At 51.1% G+C, this 14987-nt stretch overlaps 1 protein-coding gene across 1 annotated transcript; it reads right to left on the bottom strand.

The window, feature by feature from the left end:
• Positions 1–7818: 7818 nt before the first annotated feature.
• Positions 7819–13911, bottom strand: Myl3 (myosin light chain 3). The gene is made up of 7 exons (XM_021172640.3): positions 13679–13911; positions 11200–11227; positions 10942–11091; positions 9543–9716; positions 8450–8527; positions 8162–8199; positions 7819–8030 (listed from the first exon to the last, which is right to left on the bottom strand). The coding sequence occupies exons 1-6, from the start codon at positions 13832–13834 to the stop codon at positions 8171–8173; spliced, it is 615 nt and encodes a 204-aa protein (XP_021028299.1). The 5' UTR covers positions 13835–13911; the 3' UTR covers positions 7819–8030; positions 8162–8170.
• Between the last annotated feature and the right edge of the window lie 1076 nt (positions 13912–14987).

Below are 14987 nucleotides of genomic sequence, written 5' to 3'. Positions count from 1 at the left end.
TATCTGATAGTTCAGGGACACTCAAAATGTCGGGACCCAGATCCATCCAAAAAGGGGGCTGGGGTGAGGCACCCTCTCCAGTAGCCCCTGCTCCGCCCTATACCTTCCAGGATTCATTTATGATCCCCACCCCCACCCTGTCAAGCCCCCATCCACACTCCTTCCCAATGGCCAGGCTCCCTGATGAAGACATTGCCAGAGCCCTATGCCCTACATGACAGAAGTATGCACAGAGAACGGACTGCTTGATTGGTGGTTGACGGGTTGACTCAAGAGCATCTAGAGCCTAAAACAGATCCACCCTGTTCAAGGGCCTGTGTCCAAATTTCCTCAAAACTTAAAAACTGACTTGTAAAATCATATTTTTGTCAAGTGAAGACACAGAACACAGCAGTGGCCAGCAACTGTCTCCATTGTTTTGTAAACAAAAGGATATTCTCAAGAGGTTGTGGGAGGGGGAAGAGAACCAGGCTTGGTGGTGCATGCCTGTAATCCCAGTGCTTGGGAGGTAGAGGCAGGAAGATCAGGAGTTCAAGGCTATCCTTAGCTACAGAATGAGTTCCAGGCCAGCCTGGGCTATGGCCTGAGACCCTGCAGAGAGAGAGAGACGTGGGGCGAGGAAGGGGGAGAGAGGAGGAGAGAGAGAGAGAGAAGGAAGGAGGAAGAGAAAAGAAAAAAACAGGGTAACAGGATGTGATTATATAAAGTTGAGCCTTAAAGATGCATAAATTGAACTTTGTGGGAAACACAACCAAAGATTTTTTTTCCTCGGAACTTTCTTACGAATTGTGATAAGTTGGGGCCACAATTTTGAGGAAATCTGAGTGCTTTCAAACCCCCCCACCAAGGCAGGAACACCTTCTGCAGCCTTCTTGATGCCTCTCTCCTTGCACACCCCTCAGGACAGGATGATCACTACCACCCCCAGGGCCTTGAGAGCTGGGCATAGCACTCTAAAGCAACTCTACATGCCTTCTCTGCCTTTTATGGGTGGAGGAAGAAGACCAGGGTTCGCGGGTAAGGTGGCAGAGGAATGAGGAAAGGGATAGCAGAGGCTCCCAGAGCTAGGGTGCTGGAGGAGTGCGGAAAGGGGGCACGCATGCGCACCTGTACCAAAATAAAGGGAAGAGAAGCTTGGTCTGATGGTGAGCACGTGCACTCCCCACACTTGGGAGTCAGATGCAGGCAAGATGGCCTCTGAGGTCAGCGTGGTCTACAGAGCGAGGTCCAGAACAGCCAGGGCTACACACACACACACACACACAGAGAGTGAGAGAGAGACCAAAACCTGAGTCCTCACCCACCCCCACCCCACCCCATTTTCCCCATCTCTGGAGCCCCAGAGGCTGCTCACTGGCCTCTGAAAGGCTCAGACATACTGAGACCGCAGTGGATATGATATATAGGGTCCAAAGAGGCACCTGAGCCTACACACCAGAGCATGGGGAAAACCTGTAGAATCCCTGGCATCCCCAGTCTGCCGGAGAGGAGGGGGCTGAAAAAGGCCCTCGGAGCCGACACTCTAGGCCCTTCTCAGTGCACGAGGCCCCCGGCCCTGGCTGCTGAGAGCAGAGGGGCCTACTGGGGCGGTCTGGCCTGTAGGCACTCACACGCTCCACATTCCAGCCGTGCTCCGTCAGCATTTGGGCAAACCCAAATTTGTGTGGCTTTGGGAGGGTGGGGAACAAATAACCCCCAAACTTGAGTGAGGGTGGGGCGGGAGCTGTTTGAAAGGACTTGGAGGGAACCCCAGGAGCTACTTCTGTGCAAGGTCATGAGTTCAAGACCTGGTGAGTTCTCTAAGGTGCGTGAGCAGGTCAGCTCTCCCAAGGTGGGGCTGTCTGCCCCCCGAAGCAGGCATACTTAGGATCCCACTCTGCAAACCCCTACCACCACCACCCAAGGCCTTGGACCAACAGCCCAGCATAGCAGCCTGCCTTCCCAAGCACCCGTTATGCAACAGGAGGGGCTGTCCCTTTGGCTCCTCCCCTCCCCCTCAATTTAGTACATCCCTTTTTTTTTTTTTTTTTTTTTTTTTTTTGGACCCTTTTCACTCCACACCCTGACTTTTCTCCTCCATCAGCTTTCTGCTGGTCCCCCTGTGGCTGACTGCTTTGAACCCCACAGTCCCACTTTCACGCCGGCAGCCTGAGCGTTTTCCGTCCGTGGCCTGGTAAAACGTTCACAACGTGCCTGGCTTCTTCAAGACCCCCAGCTTCACTCTGCCTCCGCCTGGATTCCGTCCTTCTCCTGTACCTCCGCTTCATGTGACTATGTGACCTAAGCCACGTCCCCCTGGTGACCCTAAAGTCTCTGGGGAGGGTGTCTGAAAGAGAGAAGACAGGATGTGGAAGGTTGCCAAGAGCCATGGGTGGCCCTGAAGGACATCAGAGCAGAAAGACATCACAAGGCAGCGTCTCTAACTCTCTGTCCTTTGGATTCAAGTTCCAGCCCCTAAACATGTGAGTTCCGATGGCTTTTCACTGTCGTCGGACCTCCTGAGCTCAGTTCCACAGCTTCCTGGGGACCATGTGGCACTGTCTGGAGTCCTAATGCTGAACCCTGCCCTTGGCTAGCTAGCCCTCTGGTTCAGCGTGAATCAGGACTGGAGAGACACCTATTCCTGCCACCTAAACTCAGACTAGACGAGGGACATGAGCCAGGACAAGCCTGGGCCAGACCCCAGACTTATGGTGCACATCACCTGACACTGGAGGCCTGCAGGGAGCTGGACTGATGGGTGGACAGAGCCCTCATCCTTTTATCTCCCTCTCTACCAGCAGCGGGGACACAGGCTGGACCACCCTGCTCGAAGCAGGAGCTGGGACCAGTGTTTATGCAACTGTGGGGAGGCCACAGCCTAGCTGGCAATGCTGCCTGCCCAGCACCAGTGCTGATTCAGCAGAGACCCCCAGCACGTCCACCCTCAGACACACCCACAGATCCGCAGACAAGCAGTCACACACAGAAACAGACAGATATGTACATACACACAGATAAATGAGCACACATATACCCGCACGTTCTCAGACATTGACACATACAGCATGCATCAGGATACCCTTACAGACATATGTGCACACTGTATCTACACACATATGCATGTACATGTGTGCACACAAATGGGGACATACCAAAATGCACACACGGTCCTCACAACTAATGCACTGGATGATGCTGAGCCGCATGAAGGGTCACCTCAGCAGTTGAGTGCCACCTTCAGTGGGCCAGAGTCTTTGACCAAATACAAAAGAGAAGGAGAATGGAACACTAGCATTCAACTTTCTGCTTCTTGTCTGTGGACACAATGTGACTAGTCACCTTGTAACAAAGACTCTATACCTCCTCCACCTAGGTGGACTGTACTCTCAAAAATAAACAATAAACTTACTTTCTTTCTTTTTTGGGTTTTTGTTGTTGTTGTGTTGTTATTGTTGGGTTTTTTTTGGGGGGGTTGTTTTTTGTTTTTGTTTGTTTTTGTTTGTTTGTTTGTTTTATAAGACAGGAAGACAGGATTTCTCTGTGTAGCCCTGGCTGTCCTGGAATTCACTCTGTAGACCAAGCTGGCCTTGAACTCAGAGATTCACCTGCCTCTGCCTCCCAAGTGCTAGGATTAAAGGTGTGCGCTACTGAAGCCGGGTGGTGGTGGCGCACGCCTTTAATCCCAGCACTTGGGAGGCAGAGGCAGGTGGATTTCTGAGTTCGAGGCCAGCCTGGTCTACAGAGTGAGTTCCAGGACAGCCAGGGCTGTACAGAGAAACCCTGTCTCGGAAAACAAACAAACAAAAAACAAACAAACAAACAAAAAAAAAACCTAAAAGGTGTGCGCTACCACAACCTGGCTCTTTTTTTTTTTTTTAAGATTTATTTATTTATTTTATGTATGTGAGTACACTGCAGCTGTCTTCAGACACATCAGAAGAGGGCATTGAATCCCATTACAGATTGTTGTGAGCCACCATGTGGTTGCTGGGAATTGAACTCAGGACCTCTGGAAGAGCAGTCAGTGCTCTTAACCTCTGAGCCATCTCACCAGCCCAAACCCTTCCTTTCTTAAGTAACATTTCTCAGGAAACTTCTCAGAGCAGCAAGAAGGGTAGTGGCTAATACACTTCTCAAACCACATGCCAAGTTCCCAGGACCCACCTCCAACAGGCCTAGGATGCCTCTGCCTGATCTATAGACACAGGAAGCCCTGTGGGGCAAGAGCTGCTGTATCACAGACAAACATGAGATGCTCTCTCCCTCCCACCTCCAGGTCAAGGAAAGCACTCTGACAGCCTCATGCAGGTGGGGAGTGGTGTCTTTAAGGGAGATCTAGAAGTACCAGCCGAGAGGCAGGCATTCTTGGAGGAGGACCCATGTACCTCCCTGATTGACATATGGTAACTTGGCAACAGGGCCACTTCTTACCTAGAATTGACTAAAGGCAGTACATTTCCTGCTCAGGACTGCTCCCCAAAGTGGACCTCACCAGCGGGAAAATGTTAAGGTCACCCAAGCCAGTCCTGTACAGGATCATCCATGTCCCAGAATTCTCTTCCCTTGGAAGACTAAGTCAGGTATGATGTCACCTGTCTGTAATCCCAGCCCTAGGAGGCTGAGACAGGAGGATCACCACAAGTTTGAGGACAGTCAGGGCTACCTAATGAGTCTTGATTTTTTTTAATTATGTAATTTTACTTTTATGTGCATTGGTGTTTTACCTTCATGTATATCTGTATGAGGGTGTCTGATCTTAGATTTACATAAAGTTGTGAGCTGCCATGTGGGGTGCTGGGATTTGAACTCAGGACCTCCAGAAGTGCAGCCAGTGCTCTTAACAACTGAGCCATCTCTCCAACCCCAAGTCTTGATTTTTAAAAAAGGAAAGAAAAGACTGAGGGACTCGGTTGAATAGTTAATTCTTGCCTCCAAAATGTGTGGCCCTGGGTTTGCTCCTCAGAGCTGCAGCGTTCTTTTATGTGTTTACAGGGCAGTTTGTCTGTCCGTCCACATTTGAGTTGCTCCCAGCTTGGACTACTTGTGAACACTTCTGCCCAAAAGGTGGATGTAGATTATGTATTTGAGATCTTGTCCTTAATTTGAGGGAGTATATTCTCAGAACAGGAACTGTGCCAAGCGATAACCCTGGTTTTAGTGTGTGCATTTGTGCGCAAGCGCATGCCTGCATACATAACCTTCATGACCCCTATTTTTGTTTGCCAAAATGGCTGCATCAATTTACCCTCCTACCAACACACAAGGTTCTCATCTCTCCCCACCCGCAGTAACACATTGTTTTCTATTGAAAGGATGGCTGTTGTAGTTTATTGTTTGATTGCTCTGTTTTGAATTGTTTTTTAGTCTTTTTTTTTTTTTTTTTTGGTTTTTCGAGACAGGGTTTCTCTGTGTAGCCCTGGCTGTCCTGTAGACCAGGCTGGCCTCAAACTCAGAAATCTGCCTGCCTCTACCTCCCAAGTGCTGGGATTAAAGGCGTGTATTTTTAAAAGATGATTTCACTATGTATGCCTCAACTTCCCAGCAATCCTCCTGCCTCAACCTTCCAAATGCTAGAGTTACGGTTTTGATTTGCCTTACTCTAATAATAAGTGATATCCTGGCATGCATGGATGGATGAATAGGTAGGTAGATAGATAGATAGATAGATAGATAGATAGATAGATAGATAGATAGATAGTGTGAGTAATGGCTTTGGAGAGTGATGAAGCATTCCTACAGCTACTGCATAAGACAAGTGTTCTCACTCCAGAACCCACATAGCAGCTCACAACTATCTATAACTGCAGGCTCAGGGGATCTGATACCCTCCCTCTTTGGCCTCCATGATTCCCAGGCATACACACAGCACACATATATACATACAGGTGAAGCACTATATATATATATACACACACACATATATATAGTGCTTCACCTGTATGTATATTATATATAATATAAATAAAATAATAATAAATGAATCTTTTTGAGTACGTATACCATTGCATAGTATGACAGATACCAAGCATGGGGCGGGGGGAGGTAGGGGAGTCCCATTCTCAGTACCATTTTGCTGGATGATTGGCTAGTTGGATATCTTCAATTTTTTTTTTAATCACATTTCAGGAGTTGTTTCTCTCCTTCCACCACATGGATCCCAGGAATCAAACTCAGGTCATCAGGCTTGGCAGCAAGCCTCTTCATCTAGTGAGCCATCTCACCAGCCTCAATGATGTCTCTTTTAAATTTTAGTTTAGTGTTTATTTTAGTCCTGGAGACTGATCGTTGGACCTTGCAGGAGTGCTCTACCACTAAGCTCTATCCCCAGCCCACCCATCCCCGAGTGCGGGGATACAGGCGTGTGCCACCACGCCTGCTTGTGCTACCACGCCTGCTTGTGTCTGTCTTCTTTATAGATGTTTGCTCAGGTCTCTTGCCCAGTTTTTAATCAGATTGTTTCCCGGGGAGTGATTTATATGAGTTCTTTACATACCCTGAATATTAGCTCCTGTCCTGCAAATCTTTGTCAAGCTCTTACCCTCTCAAGTAATCCCTGGCTTCATTATTTACAAGTCACCAGCTCCCAACTCCCTCCTGTCCTTCAGTCACCATGCTCCCAAGTTTGCTCGTGTGTGTGTGTGTGTGTCTGTGTGTGTGTGTCTGTGTGCTTGTGTGTGTTCATGCACACATATCACACACCATACACCACGTACAGACACACACATACCACACACACACACACAGCTTTCAGCGTATCCTCTGGCTCCCTGGTTACTTGACCCTCTGCAGTCTGGCATCTGTCTGCTTTGTGTGGGCTCCACAAACAAAGCTCTGCTCTGCTCTCTCCAGTACTATGTCCCCAGTGCCTGGAACAGAGCCTGACACACAGCAGGTGCATAGCGTAAGGTTAAATGGTTTAACACTCTGAAAGGCTAAAAGCCAAAGCAGCAACAGACTTCTGTGACACACTGACACTCACACACACCCTTACACATGTATCCACTACCCTCACAATCCTTACACACTCAGACCCCACCCCTGCCACACCAACACTCCCAGGTAGCCTGGCTCACACAGGCCTTTGAGCTTGCCCTAAAACACCCACATCTAGACCTTGTATGCAGACACACTTATACACACAACAGGCCATGGAAATGAGCCTTGAATGGGGCTATCCTGAGCTCCCAGAACCTCTGGGCCTGTGGACTTTCCTAGCCCTGTATAACCCAATCTCCGTCTGACCCCTCCATTCCTAGTCCAGGTCTTGTACCTCACCATGAGATGTTGCCTCAACTCCCCATCAATAAAGGCCATCTTTTCCAGGAGCCTCTTCTTATTGTTATCTATGGGGCCTCACAAGCTTGACTTCCATTGAGAAACTGGGCCAAGTGACCCACTGATAGAAGACATGCCACCCCAGCAAGGCAAAACACCCCAGTGTTTCCATCAGAGTCAAGCTTGAGGCTGATGCTCCTTCAATTCTGACAGCCTAGGGACAAAGTGTCTTGCTTTGTCATTTATTCCTATTGTCACTCAGGCCAGGCCATTCCCTGCACTGGGCCTAAGCTTAGGCTTCTGTGGCATGTGTGGCTCAGGACCAATGGCCTGTATTTATAGTTGGTTAATTGCTCAGATGACGCCCTCAGACGGTGTCCTTGTGGTGAGTGAGCCAATATGGCTGCCATCTCCCCAAGGCAGGAGTGGGGTAAGAACAAAGTAAGGGGAGCCGGGCTTCCTCTAGCTCAGCACCATAGAATGGACAGGTGAGCTAGAGAGCAAAGGAAGAGATAGAAAAAAGGGAGGGAAGAGGAGCAGGTGGAGGGAGAGAAAGAGAGAGAGGAAGGAAGGAAGCCATTTATTCATAAGGCCACAGGGTGGAGACAGAAAGGCAATCACAGTAGGCAAGCCCATCCCAGCAGGGGCCAGGAAAGACTGCCACACACACAGTGATCCAGGGCAACCTGCAGGAGTCTGAGCCACTCCTTCTCGAAGCTCCAGACACGGTGTCAGCATCATGGCTGGGAGATGCTTGGCCTGCCCTGGGCTTCCTGAAGCAAAGGCAGCCGCAGGTTATGAAGGAAGGGCTGGACCAAGCTAGGAGAACACCAACTGAGAGCTGGAGTTGGTGGTAGAGATGGGGGGGGGGCAGCAGCAGGGTTAAGGAGTGGGGGAGTCTCACCTGAGAGATTCAGCTCGCCATGATATGCTTCACAAATGCTGGAAGGAAAGGGTGGATGGGAGGCTGGGAGTCAGTGGGCAGCCAGGGGTGGAGCTGGACACAGGACTCCTCCCCCAGAAGATCCCTACCCACACTGAAAGGGGTCCCTATGCCTTCCCCTCACACACACCCCGAGAACCTCCCACCTGCTGAGCTGGGTCCCCCACTCCTCCCAGGAGCTTCACCCCCACAGAGCTGAGTTCCCCATCCCGCCTCCTCCCCAGAAGACTCCCATTCTGCAGAGCCTACCTTCATAGTTGATGCAGCCATTGGAGTCCTCTTGACCAGCCATCAGTTTCTCTACCTCATCTTCTGTCAGTCTCTCACCTGGAAAAGGGGTGAGAGGTTAAGTCATGTCTCTGTGACTAAGAGGGGAACTTATCAAATCCTTCTGGATGGTGAGTTTGCCATAGCAACATTGTTCTCGAGGCCGTGGCTGGGCACTACCCCTGTTTCCAAGGCCAGAATAATCAATCATAGATCCAGAAGTACAGGATCTTGAGGTGGAGACCTGGGACCTCCTCTGAGAATAGATATGTTTGTGCACATACTGTCTTCTGTCCCCGCTAGGACAGCAGGAGTCCCCTGCCTTCTGGTAGCAGTCTCTTGGAGTAGCCCTTTGCGGTTGGCAGGGGGCCCATGGAGGAGAGCTACCTTGACAGATGCCCGTGGAAGGGACTGAGAGACTTCTCCCTGCTCTGAAAGCTTCTTTCTTTTTATTTTCTTTCTCTTTTATATTTGAGATAGGATCTCACATATTCCAGGCTAGCCTCAAACTCGCTCTATTACTAGGAGTGGCCTTGAACTTCTAATTCTCCTCCCTCCATCCCTCACATGCCGAGGCTACCTGCTAGGCAAGCCACAGCTGTGCTGTTCACTGCAGAGTCCATCTGTGGTGACCCCCACATGTACAAATGTGTGTGTGTGTGTGTACCCTGAACCAGAGTAGGGTTGAACACAGCAACTGCTCAATAAATGTTCTCTGCAAGAAAAGTCACTTTGAGGAGTTAGGTGACCAGATACTTGATGATGGAGGTGACAGTGGGATGTACCTAGGGCCCACAGATACTGCAAGTATTTCACCTTCTTGGCCACAGAGAATGATGCACACCAGAACTATTAATCCTGGTGGACCTTCCTGCCCTGTCTCCAAAGCTGTGCCCTTCCATAACTTTGGTTCTCCTAGCTTTCCTTCAGTCACACCTAAATGGCATCTCTACCCCCTGCCACCAAGACACCTTAACTATCACTCTGTCTGTTTCAATTTCACAGATGAGACATGGGCCCTGTGATCAAGTGACAAAGGTTTCCCTAGGACATCCCAGAGAAAGAGATGGCTCACCCAGCGTGGCCAGCACGTGACGGAGCTCTGCACCCATGACCGTGCCGTTGCCCTCCTTGTCGAAGACCCGCAGCCCCTCCACAAAGTCCTCGTACGTGCCAGTGTCCTTGTTCTTGGAGATGTGCTGGAGCATGGGCAGGAACGTCTCAAAATCCATCATCTTGGAATTGAGCTCTGCAGACAGACGGTCCCAAGTCCCAGGTTAGAAGGTGGATGGGTAACACCTTCCCCTGTGCCTGACTCTGAGGGGCCATTCCTCTCCCATGGTTCCTGAGCACACTGATGCATGTGCTGTGTACAAACCATGCCACCACCATGGCTCCTGAGGGTCTACTTAGGAACGCCTGGTTTGCATAGACCTTTGTTATTCTGAGTGGGGTCCAAGGTATGTTCTTCCTTTCTTCTCTTCTCTTCTCTTCTCTTCTCTTCTCTTCTCTTCTCTTCTCTTCTCTTCTCTTCTCTTCTCTTCTCTTCTCTCCTCTCCTCTCCTCTCCTCTCCTCTCCTCTCCTCTCCTCTCCTCTCCTCTCCTCTCCTCTCCTCTCCTCTCCTCTCCTCTCCTCTCCCTCTCCCTCTCCCTCTCCCTCTCCCTCTCCCTCTCCTTTCTCTCTCCACAATCTTACTACATAGTTTAGGCCAGCCTGACGCTTGCCATGTAGACCAGGCTGGCCTCAAATTTGTGGCAATCCTCTTGCTTTTATCTCCTCAGTTTTGGGATTAGAGATATATACTATGTCTTTTTTATTTCTTAGACTTTGAACGTACACTGCCCTGCACTGTTTATGTAGTGCCAGAGATCAGCTTCGAGTAAGCTAGGCATGTACTATACCAACTGAAAAACACCCAGCACTCATTCCTATGTAACCTAGCCTGGCTTCCAAGTCATAGTGACCCCCTCCCACACCTCACCCTCTTGATTATTGAGTTTGTAGACATTTACCACCACACCTAGGTCTCATTTCTTATAGACTTTACTCTATCCAGCCTCTGTGGACATGGCAAAACCTGTCAGAGGCCTTCTTGGAGCAATGGTGAGGGAATGGATGTCACTCTTCCTTAGTCAAAGCAAGCAGCCAAGGTGAGGGAAGTTGACAAAAGGATGCAGGGGTTGGGGGGGAGCTAAGATAGGGTAAAAACAAGCACCCATGCTCCCCACCTTGCCCTTGCACCAGAATGGATTCTGGCTAGTACCAGGGTCCATCCCTCCCTAATGGCCAGGATCCAGCAGAACCATCCTGATTGGCTCCTATCACCTATCACTGCCTGGTAGCCAGTGCCACATCCGAATCCCAAGAGCAGGAGGAGATCGGGAAGGAGGCCAGTGAGGTTCCCATGATATCTGATGGCCGCCCACCCTGGCAGTCTCCCTTGGGGCCGGCACGAATGGGCAGTGTGTACTACCTTCCTGTTTTGGCTTCCCCAGGACACGGAGCACCTCTGCCTGGGTAGGATTCTGACCCAGAGCACGCAGGACATCTCCACACTGCCCGTATGTGATCTTCATCTCGCCCTTGGGTGTGCGGTCGAACAGCAGGAAGGCCTCCTTGAACTCTGTGGGAAAGGACAGTGTACTCTGGATGCCCCCCAAGGGATCCCACCCACTCCATTGGATCAGAGATCCCTGGTCCACCCCTACCCTCATCTCAGGACCCTGCTCACCTTCAATCTGTTCAGGCGTGAACTCGATCTGCAAGGAAGACCAAAGACCAAGTAACTACGGGTCACTGTGGTAGCCTGGCTCTCGGATCCGTGGTTGGGTCACCCAGTTCTCATGAGAGCATCACAGCCTCTACCACCCAGGACCTCATGCTGTCTACTTAGCTGCTGCTGCTGTTGCTGCAAACACACGCACACACACACACACACACACACACACACACACACACACACCTGTCCACCCTAAAGGCTTTGGGTCTGTCTGTGTGTAATCAGTTTGCAGTACCAGGCAGACCACAGCAGAAGGGGGTGGGAACAAAGGCCCTATCCCCAGTGGACCTCCCCTGACCCCCTGGCTCTAGATGGATATGCTCAATGTCACAGGCCTGGCCAAGCTCACTTTGAAGGGAGGAGCAAGCATACAGCTTCAGGCCAGAGGCTGTGTCAGCACCAAAGCATGTCTGTGGGTAATCAAGTACGAATTCTTGTGCACATATGTGTGTCCCTCCCTCACAGACCCCCTTGGGGCCCTTAAGGCTGGACACTAATCCACAAAGCCCTGCCTGTACCTGCCTTTCCCATTCAGCCTGTGGCCCCAAGGTAGCTCCCACACTCCTGAATAGCAAGGAGATGGGGCTACATCGCATTCTGAGGCCACAATGGGGCCACCCTGAGGTCAGGAGGCCTCATGGGACCCAGTAGCCCCCTCCTCACCTGATTCCAGTCTATTTTTAATCACTGCAGTCACTGTCTCCAAAGTCAAGGTCACACCAGGGAAAGTAGCTGGGGGAAGAGGGTATGACTGGTGCCTGAGAGCCCCTCCGACCTCCATAGTGCGGAGTGTGCAGCAGGACACCCCATTCCTGCCATCTGCTGTGAGTAGCCTTCCATTTTGAGGCTCAACCCAGTATTGAGAGAAATACTTCATTCTTGGCTTCTAGGGAGTGCTCCGTGGGAAAACCTGGGGAGGCAGGGCTCCCTGGCTTCTCTGGCAAAGGCTCTCAGCCCTTCTGTGCTTGCTGGGAAGAAGGGCAGGGGAAAAGGGCTTCTTCAACCCCTGCCCTCTTTTGAGGCATACGTTTGTGCCAACCTAAGCCTAGTGAGATTGAGCAATGCCAACATAGGTCCCAAGGTAGTTGGAGCTAGCTCTACAAGGACCCCTCGGGACTCAAGTCTGGGGCTTGGGGTGACAAAGGAGCAGAAAACCAACTCTGTGGTACAGCTGTCTTGCAAGTGGGAGGCTTAGAGTCCCATTTCACAGATGAGGAAACTAAGGATTAGAGTAACTAAGGTGAAGCTGAGCCGGGATAGGAACTGGACAATCATGGGCAGGTACTTCTGGGAAGGACTTACTTAGGGAGCCGAGGCTCCCTAAGAATGGTTCAGGGGCTAAGTGTGGCAGGGCACACCTTTAATCTCTGCACTTGGGAGGTGGAGGCAGGCAGATCTGTATGAGTTTAAGGCCAGCCTGGTCTACCATGTGAGCTTCAGAACAGCCAGGAAAAAAGAGAGAGAGAGAGAGAGAGAGAGAGAGAGAGAGAGAGAGAGAGAGAAAGGAAGGAAGGAAGGAAGGAAGGAAGGAAGGAAGGAAGGAAGGAAGGAAGAGAGAAAAGGAAAAAATGAAAAGGGAAAGGGGGAGGAGAACTGTGGTCAGGACATAAAATAAATAAAATATGTAAAATTAAAATTTTTTAAAAAAAGAATGACTCAGGGCTCAGTGGATCCATGTGGGTGGAGAGGACTCCACAGACCCCTCAGGGGACAGCCAGAGTAGCAGTGGCCTCTGGCCATCTGAGAACAGGACACAGGCTGCGTGCTGCTATGCGGATGCCACAGGTGGCGGGCATGGCTCTTCCTCCCAGTTTAGACTCTGGGGAGGACTGCCGGGCCAGGAAAGGCTCCTGGTGCTGCCTGGTCGTGCTCAACAACCAGCTTCCTGCATGACTTTCAGAGAGAGCCTCCCTCTCCTGCCCGTTCCTCCATTTTCCCAGCTGAACATGACGTTCAGGAGGGCTCTGCCAGCTCTGGGCTTGGTGATCTTGACAGGGATGTCACTCAGCCTGGCAAGGCCCTGATTTCGCTTACATCCACCTAAGGATGTTTGCTATGGACTTGGGAACCCCCACAGCCAGAGAAGGAAGTGCCCTAAAGACTCAGGGACGGTTGGCTCCAGGAGTCCCTAAAGATATAAAATCCAGAGAGAGCAAAGGGGGTCGGTTTTCAAAATCACCAAAGAGCATTTCGTGGTCCAGACTCTACTCTCAGAGTACATCAGCAGCCTCAGGGGAGTCTCGCAGGCTATCTGACCACCCTCCCTCCTCCTGTGGTCCTGCAGATGTCTGAAACAAACAGGTACTGCCTAACCTCTGTACAGAAACTGCCAGCTTCAGCTCGGGTCCAGGGCCTTACCTTCCATGGTAGGTTCCACTCTGAGACCTGTTCAATGGCTCTGTGCCTTCTACACCCCAGCTCCCACGCTCACCTTAATCTTGGAGGCATCAAAGTCTGCTTCCTTGGGGCGCTCGGGCTCCGGTGCAGCTGCAGGTGCAGCTGCAGGTGCAGCCGCGGGGGCTGGAGCTGCTTTGGGGGCAGCCGCTTTGGCATCATCCTTCTTGGGCTCTGGCTTTTTGGGAGCCATTGGAGCTGTAATCACAGAGAGGAAGGAAGAAGGAAAGGAGAAGAGAGTAAGATAGGTGAGTCCTACTACCACCCTGGGCTTTATCCTGCTCATATACCTCATGACCCCAGCCCCACCCCTACCATGCACAATAGGGACAGGGCCATAAAAGGGCATTGGCTCTGCTCAAGGGGCTATTTTGGGTCCTGGAGAGGGCATTGTTCAAGCCCAGGAATGGGTGGGGGAGGGGAGTGTGCTCCATTCCCCCAGTCACCTGTTGGGGAGAGGGAGGGAGAGGGAGACAGAGGCCTCCGCTCAGCCTGTGCTCTGAGCACAAAGACACAGACCGACAGACAGATGGACAGACAGAGACACACACGTGGAGCGACTCTTCTGCACAATAAATTTGGGCAGGTAAAGGTTAGAGAAGTGTGTACCACATGCTATGCACCATAGTAGGGGCTGGAATGACCAAAGGGTCGTTCTTGAATAACTTTGCACCTGGGTGGCCCAGGTCCCCTGATCAAGAGCAAGGGGCTGTGTCGAGTCACCTTTTCAGGTAGGGGGCCCCTGGCTGTGTGCATGGTGGGAGGTCTCTGGACATTTGTATGCGTTGTCTGGTGTCTCTGTTCAGGGCCTGTCAGTGCCCCAGCTGGGTCTAGGGGAAGAGGCTGTCGTGTGTCTTGTCTCTGTGTACCCCTTTGCAGTTGTTCACATTCATGTATGTCTGTGTGGGTCTGAGTGAGTGTCTGTGTATTTATGTCTGGGTGTTTGTATGCACTAGTGTATGAGTGTCTGGATACAGCAGGCAGCTGCAGTCCACTTACAGGGTCCCAGGGTCTCCAGGAACACCCCAAGCACACGTGGCACTCCCTCGAGGACTGTCCTCCAGACTAGTTCAACAGCTCCTTTTACAAAACTCCTAAGACCAGTGTCTCAGGCTTCACACACCCACACTCGTGCACACACACACACACACACGTGTGTGCACACACACATACACACACACTGGCTTCTCTCCACCCCTCCATGTGATGTCCAGTCTCTATCTTCCCCTGCACACTCCAGGGTCCAGCCTCTTGCTCACCCCTAGAACTCATTGCACCCTCCGTCCCTTCCTGCTCACCCCTCCATTTGCCCTCTCTGAAGTCTTCCCCTGCTACTCCTGTTATCC

The sequence above is a fragment of the Mus caroli genome, unplaced genomic scaffold, assembly GCF_978045245.1.
Source record: "Mus caroli unplaced genomic scaffold, Mus_caroli_1 scaffold_11, whole genome shotgun sequence".
Classification (NCBI taxonomy): domain Eukaryota; kingdom Metazoa; phylum Chordata; class Mammalia; order Rodentia; family Muridae; genus Mus; species Mus caroli.
This window is presented reverse-complemented; position numbering and strand designations above follow the sequence as displayed.